The sequence below is a fragment of the Felis catus genome, chromosome D1 (assembly GCF_018350175.1).
Source record: "Felis catus isolate Fca126 chromosome D1, F.catus_Fca126_mat1.0, whole genome shotgun sequence".
In the NCBI taxonomy this organism is placed as follows: domain Eukaryota; kingdom Metazoa; phylum Chordata; class Mammalia; order Carnivora; family Felidae; genus Felis; species Felis catus.
The window spans coordinates 102,597,858-102,612,207 of record NC_058377.1 but is presented as its reverse complement, the minus strand read 5'-3'; the positions used below and the strand labels follow the sequence as shown (position 1 = coordinate 102,612,207).

The following is a 14,350-nucleotide window of genomic DNA, read 5'->3' as shown; positions in this document are numbered from 1 at the left end:
AGTTTGTTAGCTGAACACCAGAAGAAAACATAAAATTAAACAACATACAAAAATGTAAATTTACATGTAAATGTAAATTTGCTCTCACCCCTCTGGATCTAATCGTCTCCCTATGTTAGAGAGAGCTTACAAGTTTGTTTCTGGGTCTTGAATATTTTACTTTTTAATCTAATAAAATACCAAAATTCCCCCAAAGTAAGTAGAAAGAAAAAATAACAATTGCTTAAAAGTCACCCGTCAGCACAGCAGAAGCTCTCGTTTTTAACTTCCCTCTGGTTACCGTAAGACAAAAATTCGACTTGGCTTATCCTCCTTCACCCGTCTGTACACACATTTTTTAAAAAGGCACACACCTCAAATGTGGACTTCTAAAAACCAGTCCTTTAAGAAAGAAACCCAAGGCTTCGTCAATGTGCTGAGAAAGACAAATCCAGCAGGGTACTTGATTTTTCGCCACTTCTTCCTCCTTTCAGGATCAGGATCTTTCCTGCTCTTCTTTCTCCCTCTCTCTCCCTCTCTCTCTCTCTCTCTCTCTCTCTCTCTCTCTCTCTCCTTTTTTTTTCTCTCAGATCCAACACCTAAAATGGAAGTTGCACCCAGCCAAAGGCTAGGGAGCCTGGGTGGTGACAAACTGATCTGGCAGCCCTACCCCCTCGCTTTCCTAAGTGATGTCAGCCCCTGAGAACTTCCAATCGGAGCCAGGCATAAATCAGGGAGCTGATTTTATCCAATAGGAAACTTTATTATAGGAAATTAAAAAAATAAAAAAGGAGAGAGAGAGGAGGAGAGAAAGAGACAGGGGGAAGTTTTATATATATATTTATATTTAAAGTGGAGACTACACAATCTCTGAGGAATTACTGCAGAGCTCCAGGGGGGGCCGAAGGAACAAGGGCTCCTTAGGATGGCACGCCTAAGCTCCAGTTCTCTTTGATGGTGGGGTTCTTGCTTCCTCTCCCTTCCTTTCCGGGTAGGGAAATAAGAGCTGATTTGATTTGCCTGCTGCTATTTGGTTTGTTGCTTTCAACCCCAAAGCATTTTCCCAAAAGAAGACAGGAAGGGAAGGAGAGAAAAATCCTAGAAACAGGACCGCTATGTATTGATTGGATGGTAGGGAATATCTGAGGTAAACAATTTCGGTGTTTTGGTTTAACTGCATTATAGCTAAGGAGAAAAAAAATAGATGTTGGACTTGTTAACAGTTTTTCGTGTCTATACTTTCAACTGGTAGGAGGCTGTATCCCACTGGGCTGTTAAAGAAAATCACTGTCTTCCCATTTGTCCCCGAATCAAAATAATGTGGGTTTGAGGGGGAGAATAAATGGAATTCAGTAAGAAATATATTTAGAGGAGATAACAGCATGTGTAAGAAAAAGTCTCACTTTAAGAAAATTCAGTTTCTTTGTGCACTTCAAGCTTACGATGATCTAGTTCATACATTCTCTTTTTACATTTAACCCACATAAAGGATTATACAGGTATTCTTTTTCTGAGCTGCAAATGATCCTTAATATGCTCTTACACTGTTAGGCCATGAAGGACAGACATTGGACTTTTTTTTTTTTCACATGTTTGACAAAGACTAGCATTTTATGGTCATTCAGTGGTTACTAAAGAAAAATGATAATGATGAATTGAAAATTTCCTTTTTTACTCTTACTGAAAAATCTGCCTGTAGACTGCTGCCAAATGAATCTTCATAAAGTTTTCATAATCTAGAGTAATAGTTAAGAGCATAGGTGCTGCAGTCAGACTGCCTGGCTTCAAACCTTCCTTCCTTGCAAGCATACTTAAGTAAATGTATTCCTACGTGACCTTGAACAAATTATATAATCTCTCAGAGCCTCTGTTTCCTTAACTATAAAGAGGAGATAATAACTATATCTCTCACAGTACTGTTGTGAGAATCAAAACACATATAAAGTTCTTAAAACAACATACAGTATATAATATAAACTCACTAAGAATGAGTTATTATTACCAGTATCTACCCTCTCCCAAAACCTTCAGTGGCTCACCATTGCCCGATAATAGCAAACAATGACAGAGCATCTATCATGTGAAAGGCACTTTGCACTCATTATCTCTAACTTCTAAAACACCACCATGGAGATAGTATTACCACCATTTCACAAATGAGGAAAATCAAGGTTCAGCAAGCTGAAGAAACTTGCCTGAGTTCGTCTGGCTAAGAAGTGGTCCCCTCATTGATCTGACTCCAAAGCCCATGCTCTTTCCATCACCCTACACCGTGGTCAGGATAAAAGCCAAGTTCCTCATCTGCTTTCAAGGTGCCACGTTTACTCACTCAATACATTAAAGTCACCCTTAGTAACCATAATCTGACCTTTCCTTATCTATTTAAACTGGAATTCTACTCCTCAGCATGAATGTGCCCTTCTAATCAGGCAATCTAGTCATTATCCACCCCCTCATATCTGGTCTAAAGTGGCCAAAAAAGGATTTCTCTCAGAATGGCTAGAAGACCAAACAGGCATCACAGCACTTGTTTGATGGGCTTTAAACAAACCAACTAGATTGGGAAATTAATACATTAAACAGAGACATGCACGAACTTTAACCCTCATTATCTAGGAACCTTCTCTTACTATCTTATCACATCTTCTACTTCTCTTTCCATCTAGTATTCCTGGTCCTCCATAGCAAGTTCAAAAGCCAAAGATGACTGCCAAAGGAAAACAACCAGCACAAGAAATGTTCGTTGATTAATTCCTAGATCAGAGCCACATTTTAGAATATTCTATGATTTTCTAGCGATGGATTGGTCTTGTTTCCTTCACATCATCACTAAAAACTTGCAAGTATTTTGCCTTCCTTTAGTGTGTGTGTTTTCCTGCCTCCTTCACCAGAAGATGAGCTCCATGAAGACATGAATGGCATCTTTCTAGCTCATGGTGTACCCCAGAGCTCAGCCTAATGTCTCGTATTTAGCAACAGATGAGTGAGTGAGTGAAGTCTCTTGGCTTACTAGTTATGTAATCCTGGGAAAGTCATTTTATAGTAACGAATTTGTAGATAACATTTGAAATAAAGTTATATACAAACCAAAAAAGATAACTCAGGGGATGCCTGAGTCAGTAAAGCATGAGACAGGCTCAGTCAGTAAAGCATGGGACTCTTGATCTCAGGATCATGAGTTCAAGCCCACGTTGGGCAGAGAGCCCACTTAAAAAAAAAAAAAAAAAAGATAATTTAGTGATGAAAAAGTTAAAATTTAAATTTATCTGAAATAGCTGTCTCCAAATAAAGCATCACAAGGATCAATACTCACTGAGGGATAAACTCTTTACAGTCAGGTGACCGAAAGCAAAAAGATGAGTTCCACTTGGATTATTCTTAGTCCCTACTGTGAGCCAGGTACCTTCTAGATGTCAAACATAATGAGTAGACCAGTTCCCTGCTCTCAGAAAGCTTACATGCTAGTGGAGGGAGAGAGAAGATTAATAAATGTCAGATGTAACACTATGCAGAGATTTAAAACAGACTGATAGGGGCACCTGGGTGACTCAGTTGGTTAAGTGTCTGACTTTAGCTCAGATCATGATCTTGCAGTCCAGGAGTTCAAGACCTGCATCGGGCTCTGTGATGACACCTCAGAGCCTGGAGCCTGCTTCAGATTCTGTGTCTCCCTCTGTCTCTGCCTCTCCCCTGCTCATGTTCTGTCTCTCTCTCTCTCTCTCTCAAAAACGAATAAACATTAAAATTAAAAAAAAAAAAAAAAAAAAGACTGATAATAATGACTCGTGGTTTATTCTACCCTGGATGTTAGGGACAAACTCTTCAGAGAGTTTGACATTTAAGTTGAAATCTTTAAGTTGAAATCTGAAGAAGCAGCTAATCATAAGAACAAAGGAGCATTGGTAACTACTAATGCCAAAGTCCTCAAGTGTGAGGCTGAAACATGCTGAATCCAGCAGTGTGTCGAAATGAGGAGGGAGTGATAAGAATATGAAAGATTCTACAGGTTAGAGAAAGGAGTTTGATTTCATTCTTTGTTTAAAATGTTTATTTATTTATTTTGAGAAAGAGAGAAAGTGCTCACGCACACAAGTAGGGGAGGGGCAGAGAGGGAAGGAGGGAGAGAATCCCTAGCAGGCCCCACACTGTCAGTGCAGAGCCCAATGCGGGACTCCATCCCATGAGCCAGGAGATCAGGACCTGTGCCAAAATCAAGATTCGGATGTCTAACTGACTGAGCCACCCAGGTGCCCCTTGATTTTATTCCTAGGTAGAGGAAAGCCTGTGAAGGTTTTCAACAGCAGAATGACATAATCTAACTCAGATTTTGAAAAGATCTGGCTGTTTATGTGTCAAATGGATTAAAGAGGGGGTACGGGTGAAAGCAAGGAAATTAGTTTGAAGGTCAAGTTGCAGTAATACAAAGCTGACTATAGTAGTAACAGTGAAAACGGGGAGAAGTTAATGGATTGAGGATATGTTTAGAGATACAAGGTTGTTTTTTATTGCGGAGCTTTTTCTTTCTTTTTTTTTTTCTTTCTTTCATTTGTTTTTACCGCATGGAATATTACATTCAGTGTGCTCGGTTTCACAGCTCTCAAAGTTTAACTCCCCCCACCCAAGCCACCAGCGCTTACACACAAAGAAAAACAAGATACCATAAAACGTTGAAAGATTAGGGAAGAGCTAGGAAATAATACCGTGTTTGAAAAAGAAATATTAAAAACAAATAAGAAATATTAAAGTTATTATATAGGGCTGAGTTCTGTGCTGTGTTGACTCTACTTCTAAAATAGACTGAAACTATAAATGCCAAGGAGAAGAAATGAAAAAAAATTCAACTCCAAAAAAAACCAAAACAACCCCCCTGGCTATCCATACAAAAGAAGACAAAATATTTTTACTCCTTTCTACCCTCTGGTGGCTACATATTACCATCAAAAGTTTGTCATTTTTGAAGCCCTGAGTAGGACGGCCATTTATCATTCCCTTTAGAAATTCTACTGTCACTAGATTTAACTACAATAGTGTTGGATTAAAAAAGCAGAAACCAAGAAGGGAGTCCTCTCCAGTTCTTGAAAATTAATCTAATCCTAATAACAATAAATTCATGAGGAGGTATAATATTTATATTTTTCTTACAAGCCCACAGGATCACCTCTACTGGTACTCCAGCCACCTACTCAAGTCTTGATTCCACAGTAACAGATATCATAAACAAGCATTGTTCTGCCTTCTCTTTTCTCTTCTTTTTGCTTGCTTGTGTGTCCTCCTTCTGCTAAGTTTTATGTCCTTTCACGAACTGCTTCCTCTTCAAAATATAACTGCAACCTAAAATGTCTTCTGTTCCTTGATCTTTTTTCCGTCTTGAGAGCAGAGGTCTCAAACTAGGAAAATATTACCTGACTTGGAAATCCACCCCATCCCCCCATATTTGTCAACCTTCTCAAATCCTATACAAAAACCAAAAAAAAAAAAAAACAAAAAAAAACCCAACAAAATCCTTAAAAAAAATTTTTTTTTAACGTTTATTTATTTTTCAGAGATGAAGAAAGACAGAGTGAGCAGGGGAGGGGCAGAGGGAGAGAGAGACATATAGAATCCCAAGCAGGCTCCAGGCTCCGAGCTGTCCGCACAGAGCCCCACGCAGGGCTCGAACTCACAGCCGTATTTGAGCGCACCGTACTTTACTCACCTCTCTACACTGATCCTTTGCAGGTTCCCCGTGTCTTAGGCATCTTCGTGTCCTGTCTCCGGGTGGCCTCCGTGAAGGCTGCTCCGTTTTAATTCGCCGCACTCTGTCACCAATGGCTTTGGATTCAGCTGTCTTCACCTAGAGCTGGACATCGCGGGGCGTGGGAGTGAAGCCAGGCCCCAGGTCCTAACACACACACGTGGGGAGGAACCGCTGTCCAGATTTATAACGTGGGCTGGCATTCTCTCTAAATGTTTAATCTTGAAATCATTTGTTACATCACCCCTGAAAACAGCTGCTGCCAGTCAAGAGGTGCGCTAACTAAATCATCTCTGGAAGGCCACTGCAGGCCCCGCCACACCCGAAGTTCCGTAACCCCCTTGGTCCCACCAGTTTATAGTGGAGCGGGATCTGTGGAAACCGGATTCCAGACACTAGCCCAACAGCCTTGTTCCCGAACATCCCTGGCCTAAGGAGCTATCAAGGTTAGAAAGATCTGATCAAGGTGCGAGGAGAGCCATCCAGAGGCTTTTTCCTCCGAGACGCCTTCCTCAGCGGGGCCTGGGCCCCTTCAGCGTCTTCAAAGGGAAGACGGAGGTGTCCTTCAACCGCCTTGGAGGCTGCCCTACTGGGGAATCCTGACCCTGTCCTCCCTGTGATTTCGTCGAGTGCCGTGGGACAAGACGGCCTCCACAAGAAACCCTCCCGGGCGGGCCTTCCCACCTACCTCTTGCAGCCCGACCATCTTGGCTCAGCCCTCGAGTCCCTCGAGACGTAGCCTCCCGCCCAAAGCGCTCCTCCCCCTGTGATTGGCCGCCTGAGGAGCCTTCGGCCAATGGGGATGACGTATTCAGGCAGACGTCAGCCCGCGGGCTGGGGGAGGAGGAAGGACGTCGGGCCCGGCGACGCGCCGTGCGCGAGGGCCACAGCGCGAGGTGTGTGGCGCTGGCCGCGTGGCCTCAGGCCCTGGCTGTCACCACCTCCCGGTGCATGAGGGTGCCGGGCCCGCAGCGGTACGAGGGCACCAGGGAGTGGCTGCAAAGCTCGTGTGGCCGGAGGTGGTGGTGAGGGCGAGCCCTGAATTCGGGCCTCCGGGAGCCTCACGCTCCATTCCCAGAAACCTTTGCGCCTAGAGGTCTCTCTTCAAAGGAGTTGGGCCGGGGCGCCCAGAGCGTGAGGGGCGCCCAGCCTTGCAGGGCCTGCTGTGAAGCCCTGCTTTTCCCGCCAACCCCGATTTCTTGCTTCTGGACGCGGAGCGGAACCCTCAGGCCGTGGGCCCACCTGTGCCGCTCTGCTAACCCTCCCCGCGCAAGGCTCGACTTTGGGAGGAAGCAAGGCAGGCTGGACAGAGGACCCGAGCACCAAGAGGACGCCAAGAGCAACTTCTGCAGAGCTCTTCCAGGTCGGGTCTGGGGGCCAGGCGGGGGGCTTGGTGGATCGGGAAGCTTCCCCAGAGCCTATGTTTGGGACCTTGCAAGAGCTGCCATCCTCCGCCCCTTTCAGCTCTCCGGCTGAAATCGGCATGGAGCCTACCCTTTCTGAATTCACCTTTCCGTCCCCTTCTTTCCTGATAGTTTGACGGGAACCGTTCAGAGCCGTCGGTGCCACCTGACAGAAAACTGCATGCCAGGAAAGGAACGCCAGCTGTGCAGTGAGTGTGGGGGTTTCAGTGCAAAAAGCTGGAAATGGAGTGAGCCTGAAGTCAGAATAGCCAGCTTGTTTCGGGAAGGGAAGGATGCTTAATTATCCTTGCTCCGTTGTTAGCCAGGTGATGAACCAGACTGAAAAACCGAACGGCCAAATCCTTTGCCAGTTTCCAGGCCGCGTGAGGCTCGCTTTGGTCAAGAACAGCTGAAGCAAGGGTGGCAACGTCCTTATTTCTTTCTGTGAGAGACCTTCCCACGGAGTCCAGCACCTGCTTTTCTTTACTGTGCACCCTCTGCTGGTTAGTGTGATAGAGTGAGCTCAAAGAAAAGAAGGTTGTGTACAACCTCCTAGAGAATTTTATGTTCTATATTGTTTCTTTAAAAGTGTTAAATTGGGGATTATACCCATGGAACTCAGAAGTGTGGTGCTCGGGAAGAATAGGAGTTGTCAGCATTATTGGTGTTGAGTCTCAGTGGTAACGTGAATGAAGAAGGTTTAAGCATAATGGTAAGAGCTACCTTTTTTTTTTTTTTAGTTTATCTGTTTATTTTGAAAAAGAGAGAGAACAGGGGCAGGGCAGAGAGAATCCCGAGCAGGCTCTGCACTGTCAGCACAGAGCCCGACACGAAGCTCAAACTCACAAACCATGAGATCATGACCTGAGCCGAAATCAAGAGTCAGATGTTAACCAACTGAGCCACCCAGGTGCCCCAACCACAGCTACCGTTTTGGAAGTGATAGTTATTATGTGCCAGGCACTCACAGTACTAAGCAATTTTACCTGCATTGACTCACTTAACCTGTAAAACAGCCCTACCAGGTAAGTACTGTTATCATTACCATTTCATAGATGAGAAAAGTGAGGCTCAGAAAAGTTAGGTCAATTGCCTGAGATTATACAGCTAGGCTAATACATAACAGAACTAAGATTCAAATGTGCACATGCTTCTGAGCTCCTACATGTAACCACTATGAAATTCTTTGTTGAGATACCCTTGGCACAATTTCTGGGCTTATGGTAACTCGACTCACGGCTATTCTCTCTCACTTTCAAAATTTCCTTGTCATTTCAAAGACAAAAGCAAATTAGGTGCAGCCATTCCTCTGAAATGTACTATCTCGTCCACAGGAATCCGATCTTTGAAAACGTAGGTTAAGAGACCAACATGTGCTCTCCTGCCAGTTCCAAAATCCTATATAGGAATCCCCGGTTTCTGCGGTTGGCTTTTGTGCAGCTTCATCACCAGCAACAGAGTGGTGTGTTCTGCGATGTCCTTCTGCAGGCAGAAGGTAAGAGACTGGTGGGGACCCGCTTGAAAAGCCACTCACTATAGGATACTCACGATGGAATAAGATAAAATGAGTTCAGGGCCAGGGAGTAGAGCACAAAACCAAGAAAAGGTATTATCATCACCTTTGAGTATTGTACATTATTTGGTAAAGAACTGTTTGTTTCGAGGACAGTTGGCTGTTTTCAAGAATGAATAGGAGACTGTGCTCTTTTTCTTTTAAATTGTGAAACTAATTGTAAAGTTTAGTAAGCCTAGAAATTCTGTAAAAGATGGATAATATTGTAAGAGGATGATTGTGAAGATGGAGTTAACATACAGCGCTCAGAACGGCGTTCTTCATAAATTGAGCACAATGTAAGTGTTAAATAATACTATTACTTATTTTCCCATTTTCTCGTCAAGCTGCTGCTTTACTTTTCTCATCTTAAAATTGGTGGGTTTTGTTGTTTGTTGTTAGACCTAAAAATAGTTAATTTCCACTCCTTCCCTTTACACTTACAATGGTCGAGCAGCATGAAGTAGAGCCTGGAATCATGTAAAAGGCCCAACACTAGGAATCAGAGTTTTAGTTTGTTTTTTTTTAAGTCTTAGTTTTGTTACTCAGTAACAAAGTGACAAATGGGCAAGTAAGTCCCACTCAGTTTCTTCATTTATAAAAAAGGATTATGAGGGATGCCTGGGTGGCTCAGTCGGTTGGCGTCCAACTTCTGCTCACGTCATGATCTCACGGTCCGTGAGTTCGAGCCCCGTGTCGGGCTCTGTGCTGACAGCTCAGAGCCTGAAGCCTGCTTCAGATTCTGTGTCTCCCTCTCTCTCTGACCCTCCCCCGTTCATGCTCTGTCTCTCTCTGTCTCAAAAATAAACGTTAAAAAAAAAAAATTATGACAACCAACATTGTGTAGCACTCTACAGTTTGCAGAGTACATCCAGTATAGTGTCTCATTTGATTCTTAAGACAGCCTTATGAGGTTAAATATTATGTGGTTCCAATCTTAAAGATGAGCGAATCGAGGCCTAGAGAGTTAAACGACTTGCCTGTTGGTTCTCTTAGTAAGCACAGAATTGGGATTCATTCCTTAATTCATACTAAAAAACACAATTGCCTGTTGTATACTAGAACAGTGTACTAGCATGGGCATATGGTATATATGAAGATAAAGTCCCCCTTTGTACAAAAATCATGTAAAGGGGAGACCTTCGGATAACCAGTGCATCCAAGTAACTGTGCAGTATAGGAGTAAGTAAAGGATGATGGAGGAGCACGTGAGAGGGGTACCTTCCCAGACTTGAGGTTCGGGGACAGTGGTTAGGGAGATTTTCTTGGAGAAAATAACCCCTCAGCTGAGATCTGGAGGACAAACAAGTAGAAGGAAGTGAGGAAAGATTTCCCCAGGCATGGAGAACAGCATGTACATAAATGTGACCAGGGATTTGCGAGTGGTTCACTATGGCTAGAGTGCAGACTGCAAGCGTATTGATCAGAGATATGGCTAGAGAATTAGCAATGTAAGGTCTGAAGTGTTATGCAAAGGAAGCAAGCCTTGTCCTCAGAACATTGGGAAATGTATTCATTGGTTTTCAGAAGAAGGTCATGATCATGTAAAAGGCCCAAGCTTTAGAAATAACACTTGGGCTGCATGAGAAGAATTATTGGATTGTTGTTGAGCCCAGATAGAGGGCTATTTTGGAATCCAAGAGAAGGAATGGTGGCCTAAACTAAGGCATTGAGAATAGAAATGTATGGTTTATAATCAGAAAGAATTTACAAAACTTGCTGCAGTTAAGGGCATAGGCTCTGTAGACAAATTCCCTGGATTCAAATCCTCTCCCTGTGACTTGCTAACCATGTAATTGTGGTGGGCATATTACTTAGCTATGCCACAGTTTACTCATCTATAAGAACAGCTGCTTCACAGGATTTCAGTGAAGATCGAATAAATGAATACTGGTAAAACCCTTACTTAGTACATTATATGGCATGCAAGAAGGACTCAAGAAATAGTCGCTTTTTAAACAAAATTAATGTTTGGGGGCGCCCGGCTGGCTCAGTCAGTAGGGCATGTGACTCATGATCTCAGGGTTGTAAATTCAAGCCCCATGTTGGGAGATTACTAAAATATATGTATTTATCTATAGATCTATGTATATCTCTCTATACAGAAATATATTTAAAATAAATAAAAATAAATTTAATATGTTTGATTAGATACAATGAGTAAAGGAGAACAAAGACTTCTAGCTTTCAGGCTTGGGAGTAAAGTGCATACTTATTTTGAAGTAAGAAACGGGAGGTTTTGGGGTTGAGGAATGGAGTTCCCCTTCTAGAAAGGTTGATGCAGGTTATGGCATGTTCAGTGTCTTGGGAAGGGTATCTAGGCAGAGGTAGGACCTGGGAGTCAGCATCAAGCCTTTGGAAACTGAAGTCATGAAAGATACCAACTAAGATTGACAGGGAAGTGCCCATAAAGAAGGTGGCTCACGATAGACAACTGCCTGGTAGGCAGTGCCTAAGAGGTCGGGAGAGAAATGAACCCTGGTTATATGCATCCAAAGCTCATATTCTGTTAGACCACAAGCAGCTTCTGTAAAAAAATTTAAATTCTTGTGAGTCAAAAATTTGATGCCCTCCTTTGTGTGAAGCGGTGGGTATATCTTAGCGAACAAGATAGATATGGTCTCTGTCCTCAGAGTTTCACTTTAGTGAAGGAGATGGATGGTTCTAACACTGATACCTAAGTGCTCTGATAGCTAGAGTACCTCTCTGTGCCCAGGAGCAGCTAACCTAGACTGGAAGTGGGGTGGGGAAAGGCTTTCTGGAAGAAGTGATGTCTAAACTAGATTTTGAAGGATAAAAAGTGAGTTAGCTAGGTAATGTCAGAAGGTTCCAGACAAACAGAAGGAACAGACTTCTCCTATTTCAACTTCCACGGAAGGAAGTTGAAAGGAGCAGCACGTTTGGGTAGTAAAGACTCTGCTTAGCCTGTGAACATGCCAGTTTGCAGGAAATAACAAAAGTGTTTGGATTTCCTTCCAGGTGAGGCAGTTCCAGCCCATTGCTGCATCCTGTCAGCCTGCAGCCCCTTCTTCACAGAGCGCCTGCAGCGGGAGAGGCCAGCTCAGGGTCGGAAGGTGGTCCTCGAGTTGGGGGGCTTGAAGATCAGGACACTCAGGAAGCTGGTGGACTTCTTGTATACCTCAGAGATGGAAGTATCTCGAGAAGAAGCCCAGGATGTGCTTTCTGCTGCCCGTCAGCTCCGTGTCTCTGAGCTAGAATCCCTTCAGCTAGAGGGTGGGAAGTTGGTGAAGGCCCCCCCGGGCCGAAGACTGAACCGGGAGTGCTTACAACCTCCAAGTCCTGCACCAATCTCTGCCAGGGTGGTGGCATCCACCCGCCGCCCTCGGACTCCACTGCCTGTGACCCAGACTCCTTGTCCTCTTGGACTAGTGAGACTGAAGTCCTTGGGAAAGGAGGAGGGGCCCCTGGAGAAAAGCAACCAACAGAACGCAGAGAACTCATCTGGCAATCTTCTGCTCAAGAGGAAGGCCAGAGCTTGCCCAACTCCACAAGAAAAAAGCTCTTCACCATCAAGCCACAGTCAGGGACCTAAAGAGAACAAGAGCGACTCTGCCCTTGCTCCTACAGCAGTTTCCCCGCCTGGTGTGTACCCCTCTGTGGATGAGCGACTGTTGCCCAGAAAGATCAGACTGAGTCGCTCAAAACCATCTCCTGATGTCTGTACACCCAAGCCTTCCAGCACTGTGAGTGGACCCAGCTCAGTACCGACAGCCCCTGGCCGGCGTCTTTGGCGGCAGAAGAGTATAAATAAAGGACCAGAAGACAAGGAGAAGCCAGGGAGAGCTAGTCCTCTCCAAAGCATCCCAAGCCCATCTGGTCTTGGAAACACAGGTGGGAACAAGAAGCGGAGTCCTGAAGTCAGGGCACCAAACTCAGACTCTGCAGAGGAGGGGCAGGTTGGAAGGGTGAAACTTCGGAAGATTGTCAACGGGACGTGCTGGGAGGTGGTACAAGAGCCTCCCCTCAAAAACTCTCAAGAGAGCCCTCAGATCCCAGAACCTGAATGCTCGGAAGAGCCTGCAGGGACGCAGCCATCCTCCGTGAACCAGCAGGATATGTTATCTGCCAGAGTAGATCTGTGTCAGGACTCCCCTGTGTGCTCCAGGCTACAAGATCTCCTGCTCTCTGCTAGCCACTCCCCAGACCACCCAGTGGCAAAGTCTGAGTTTGGGTCCAGTCCAGAGCCGGTAGGGAAGGAGCCCGGGTTGGATATGGACTGCAGAGAGCACTACGCGTTTGACGCAGCCCTGCTGGGGCAGCCGTGCGAGGCTGAGGAGTACCGCATCACCAGTGCCGCTGCCACCAGTGAGCTGGAGGAGATCCTGGACTTCATGCTGTGTGGCTCAGACATTGAGCCCCGCACAGGGTCTCTGGGGAGTCCTGGAGCCGAGGGCTGCAGGACCCCTAATTATCACCTGGCAGATACAGGAAAGAACTGGATCGAAGGGGAGGAATGGTGTCTGCCAGACATGGAACTCTGGCCCAGGGAGCTCACAGGATTGGAAAAGGAACCTGTTGGGGAGAACAAAGAGCCAACAGAGCCCTTTAGCCCCCTTGTCATGCCCTCTGAGAACAAAGAGCCAGATGAGTCCCTCAGCCCCCTTGTCATGCCCTCTGAGGTGAGTGAAGAGGGGGTACTTTCAGTAGGAAGCCCTTGGACTCCGGATCTGGAAATTACCAGTTCCCAGCCACTGGATGGTCAGAGAGAGAAGCTTCTCCACATTGACTCTCTCGACGTTCCTCAAAGGTCCTATGAGGATCTCTCACCCCCCTGTTCAAACTGGATGGATGCTAGGCCGGAAGTGTCCCTAAGTATGGATGAGGTATTATACCCTGCTCCAGAGGCAGGCAAGGAGGAACTTGGCAACTCCGGATCGTTGGACCCACTTCCTGCCAGCTCGGAAGAGGAAGAGATTGATGTTGTGGACTGGACGTCAGAGGGGAGGCTGGTGCCCACGGGTATTCCTTCTGTGTGGCCCGACCCTTCCTCAGAGTCAGACACAGAGGTAGACATACTAACGTAGAACAGGTAGCGCAGGTTAGCGGCAGGGGGAGGGTGGGAAATGTTGACTAGCAAAAGGTGTATTGGTAGAGGCTAGCACGTGCCCTGTCCCCTTAGCAGGAGAGGCGGGTGTACTCCCAGCTCTTGGTCTGTCCCTTCCTCTCCTCCCCAGGCTTTGGGAGCCAAGCAGAAGTAGTACCATGGGTACAGAATTATGAACCTGAACCATCTTATTTCTTTGTAATCTATTTTCCAGTTAGTGATAAACAAGTCAAACTATACACTGTGTGGTCCCCAAATCTACTAGGTCATAAATAACCAACGCCAGGTATCCTAAGTCATAAGACCTCTAGTCACTGCTAATTTAATAATAAATGAGAAAAAACACCCTCTGAAACAAAGCGTTTCAGAAGGTTCGAAACAGTGCCGGGGTGGGACAACTGGGTAAGAGTGACAGGACATTTTCCAGTACCTACTGTGGGGCTTATTCAATCCATTATTGAAGTTCCAGTCAAACCTCTGCAGGGGCCAAAAAGATAGAACTCCCATCATCACTTCCAAGAAGTGAGTTAAAAAGAAATACATGCTTTTAAAAAAAATAAATTTACTTTTTTCCCATAGTTTTTGCAAGTATTTCACACGCTGTGCCAGACAGCCTA

At 45.1% G+C, this 14,350-nt stretch overlaps 2 protein-coding genes and 1 long non-coding RNA gene across 15 annotated transcripts in view; 2 read left to right on the top strand and 1 right to left on the bottom strand.

Annotated features, from left to right (window-relative positions):
• CTNND1 (catenin delta 1) overlaps positions 1-5,793 on the bottom strand; it is a 52,439-nt gene extending 46,646 nt beyond the window's left edge. For 7 of the 13 annotated variants that reach the window (XM_045039319.1, XM_045039317.1, XM_045039322.1 and 4 more), the window contains exon 1: positions 354-633. The gene's annotated coding sequence lies outside the window, so the exon portion shown is untranslated. Of the gene's footprint in view, positions 1-353; positions 635-5,674 lie in introns of those variants that run through there. The other 6 variants (XM_045039325.1, XM_045039326.1, XM_045039323.1 and 3 more) reach the window with 3 other exon arrangements.
• On the top strand, positions 694-2,835 carry LOC111556685. Its single transcript, XR_006586630.1, has 2 exons — positions 694-1,126; positions 2,646-2,835. It is a non-coding gene; the product is annotated as an uncharacterized LOC111556685 (long non-coding RNA).
• Positions 5,794-5,928: 135 nt separating the features above from the next.
• Positions 5,929-14,309, top strand: BTBD18 (BTB domain containing 18). Its single transcript, XM_023239859.2, has 4 exons — positions 5,929-7,076; positions 7,249-7,325; positions 8,451-8,611; positions 11,648-14,309. Exons 3-4 carry the CDS (start codon positions 8,488-8,490, stop codon positions 13,711-13,713), a joined length of 2,190 nt encoding a protein of 729 aa, XP_023095627.1. The 5' UTR covers positions 5,929-7,076; positions 7,249-7,325; positions 8,451-8,487; the 3' UTR covers positions 13,714-14,309.
• Positions 14,310-14,350: the final 41 nt, after the last annotated feature.

Excerpts from the sequence above, each read along its gene's own strand:
- BTBD18 (XM_023239859.2), top strand. The coding sequence starts at position 8,488 with ATGTGCTCTCCTGCCAGTTCCAAAATCCTATATAGGAATCCCCGGTTT. Across the intron at positions 8,612-11,647 it reads TGTCCTTCTGCAGGCAGAAG|GTGAGGCAGTTCCAGCCCAT; the intron begins GTAAGAGACTGG and ends ATTTCCTTCCAG.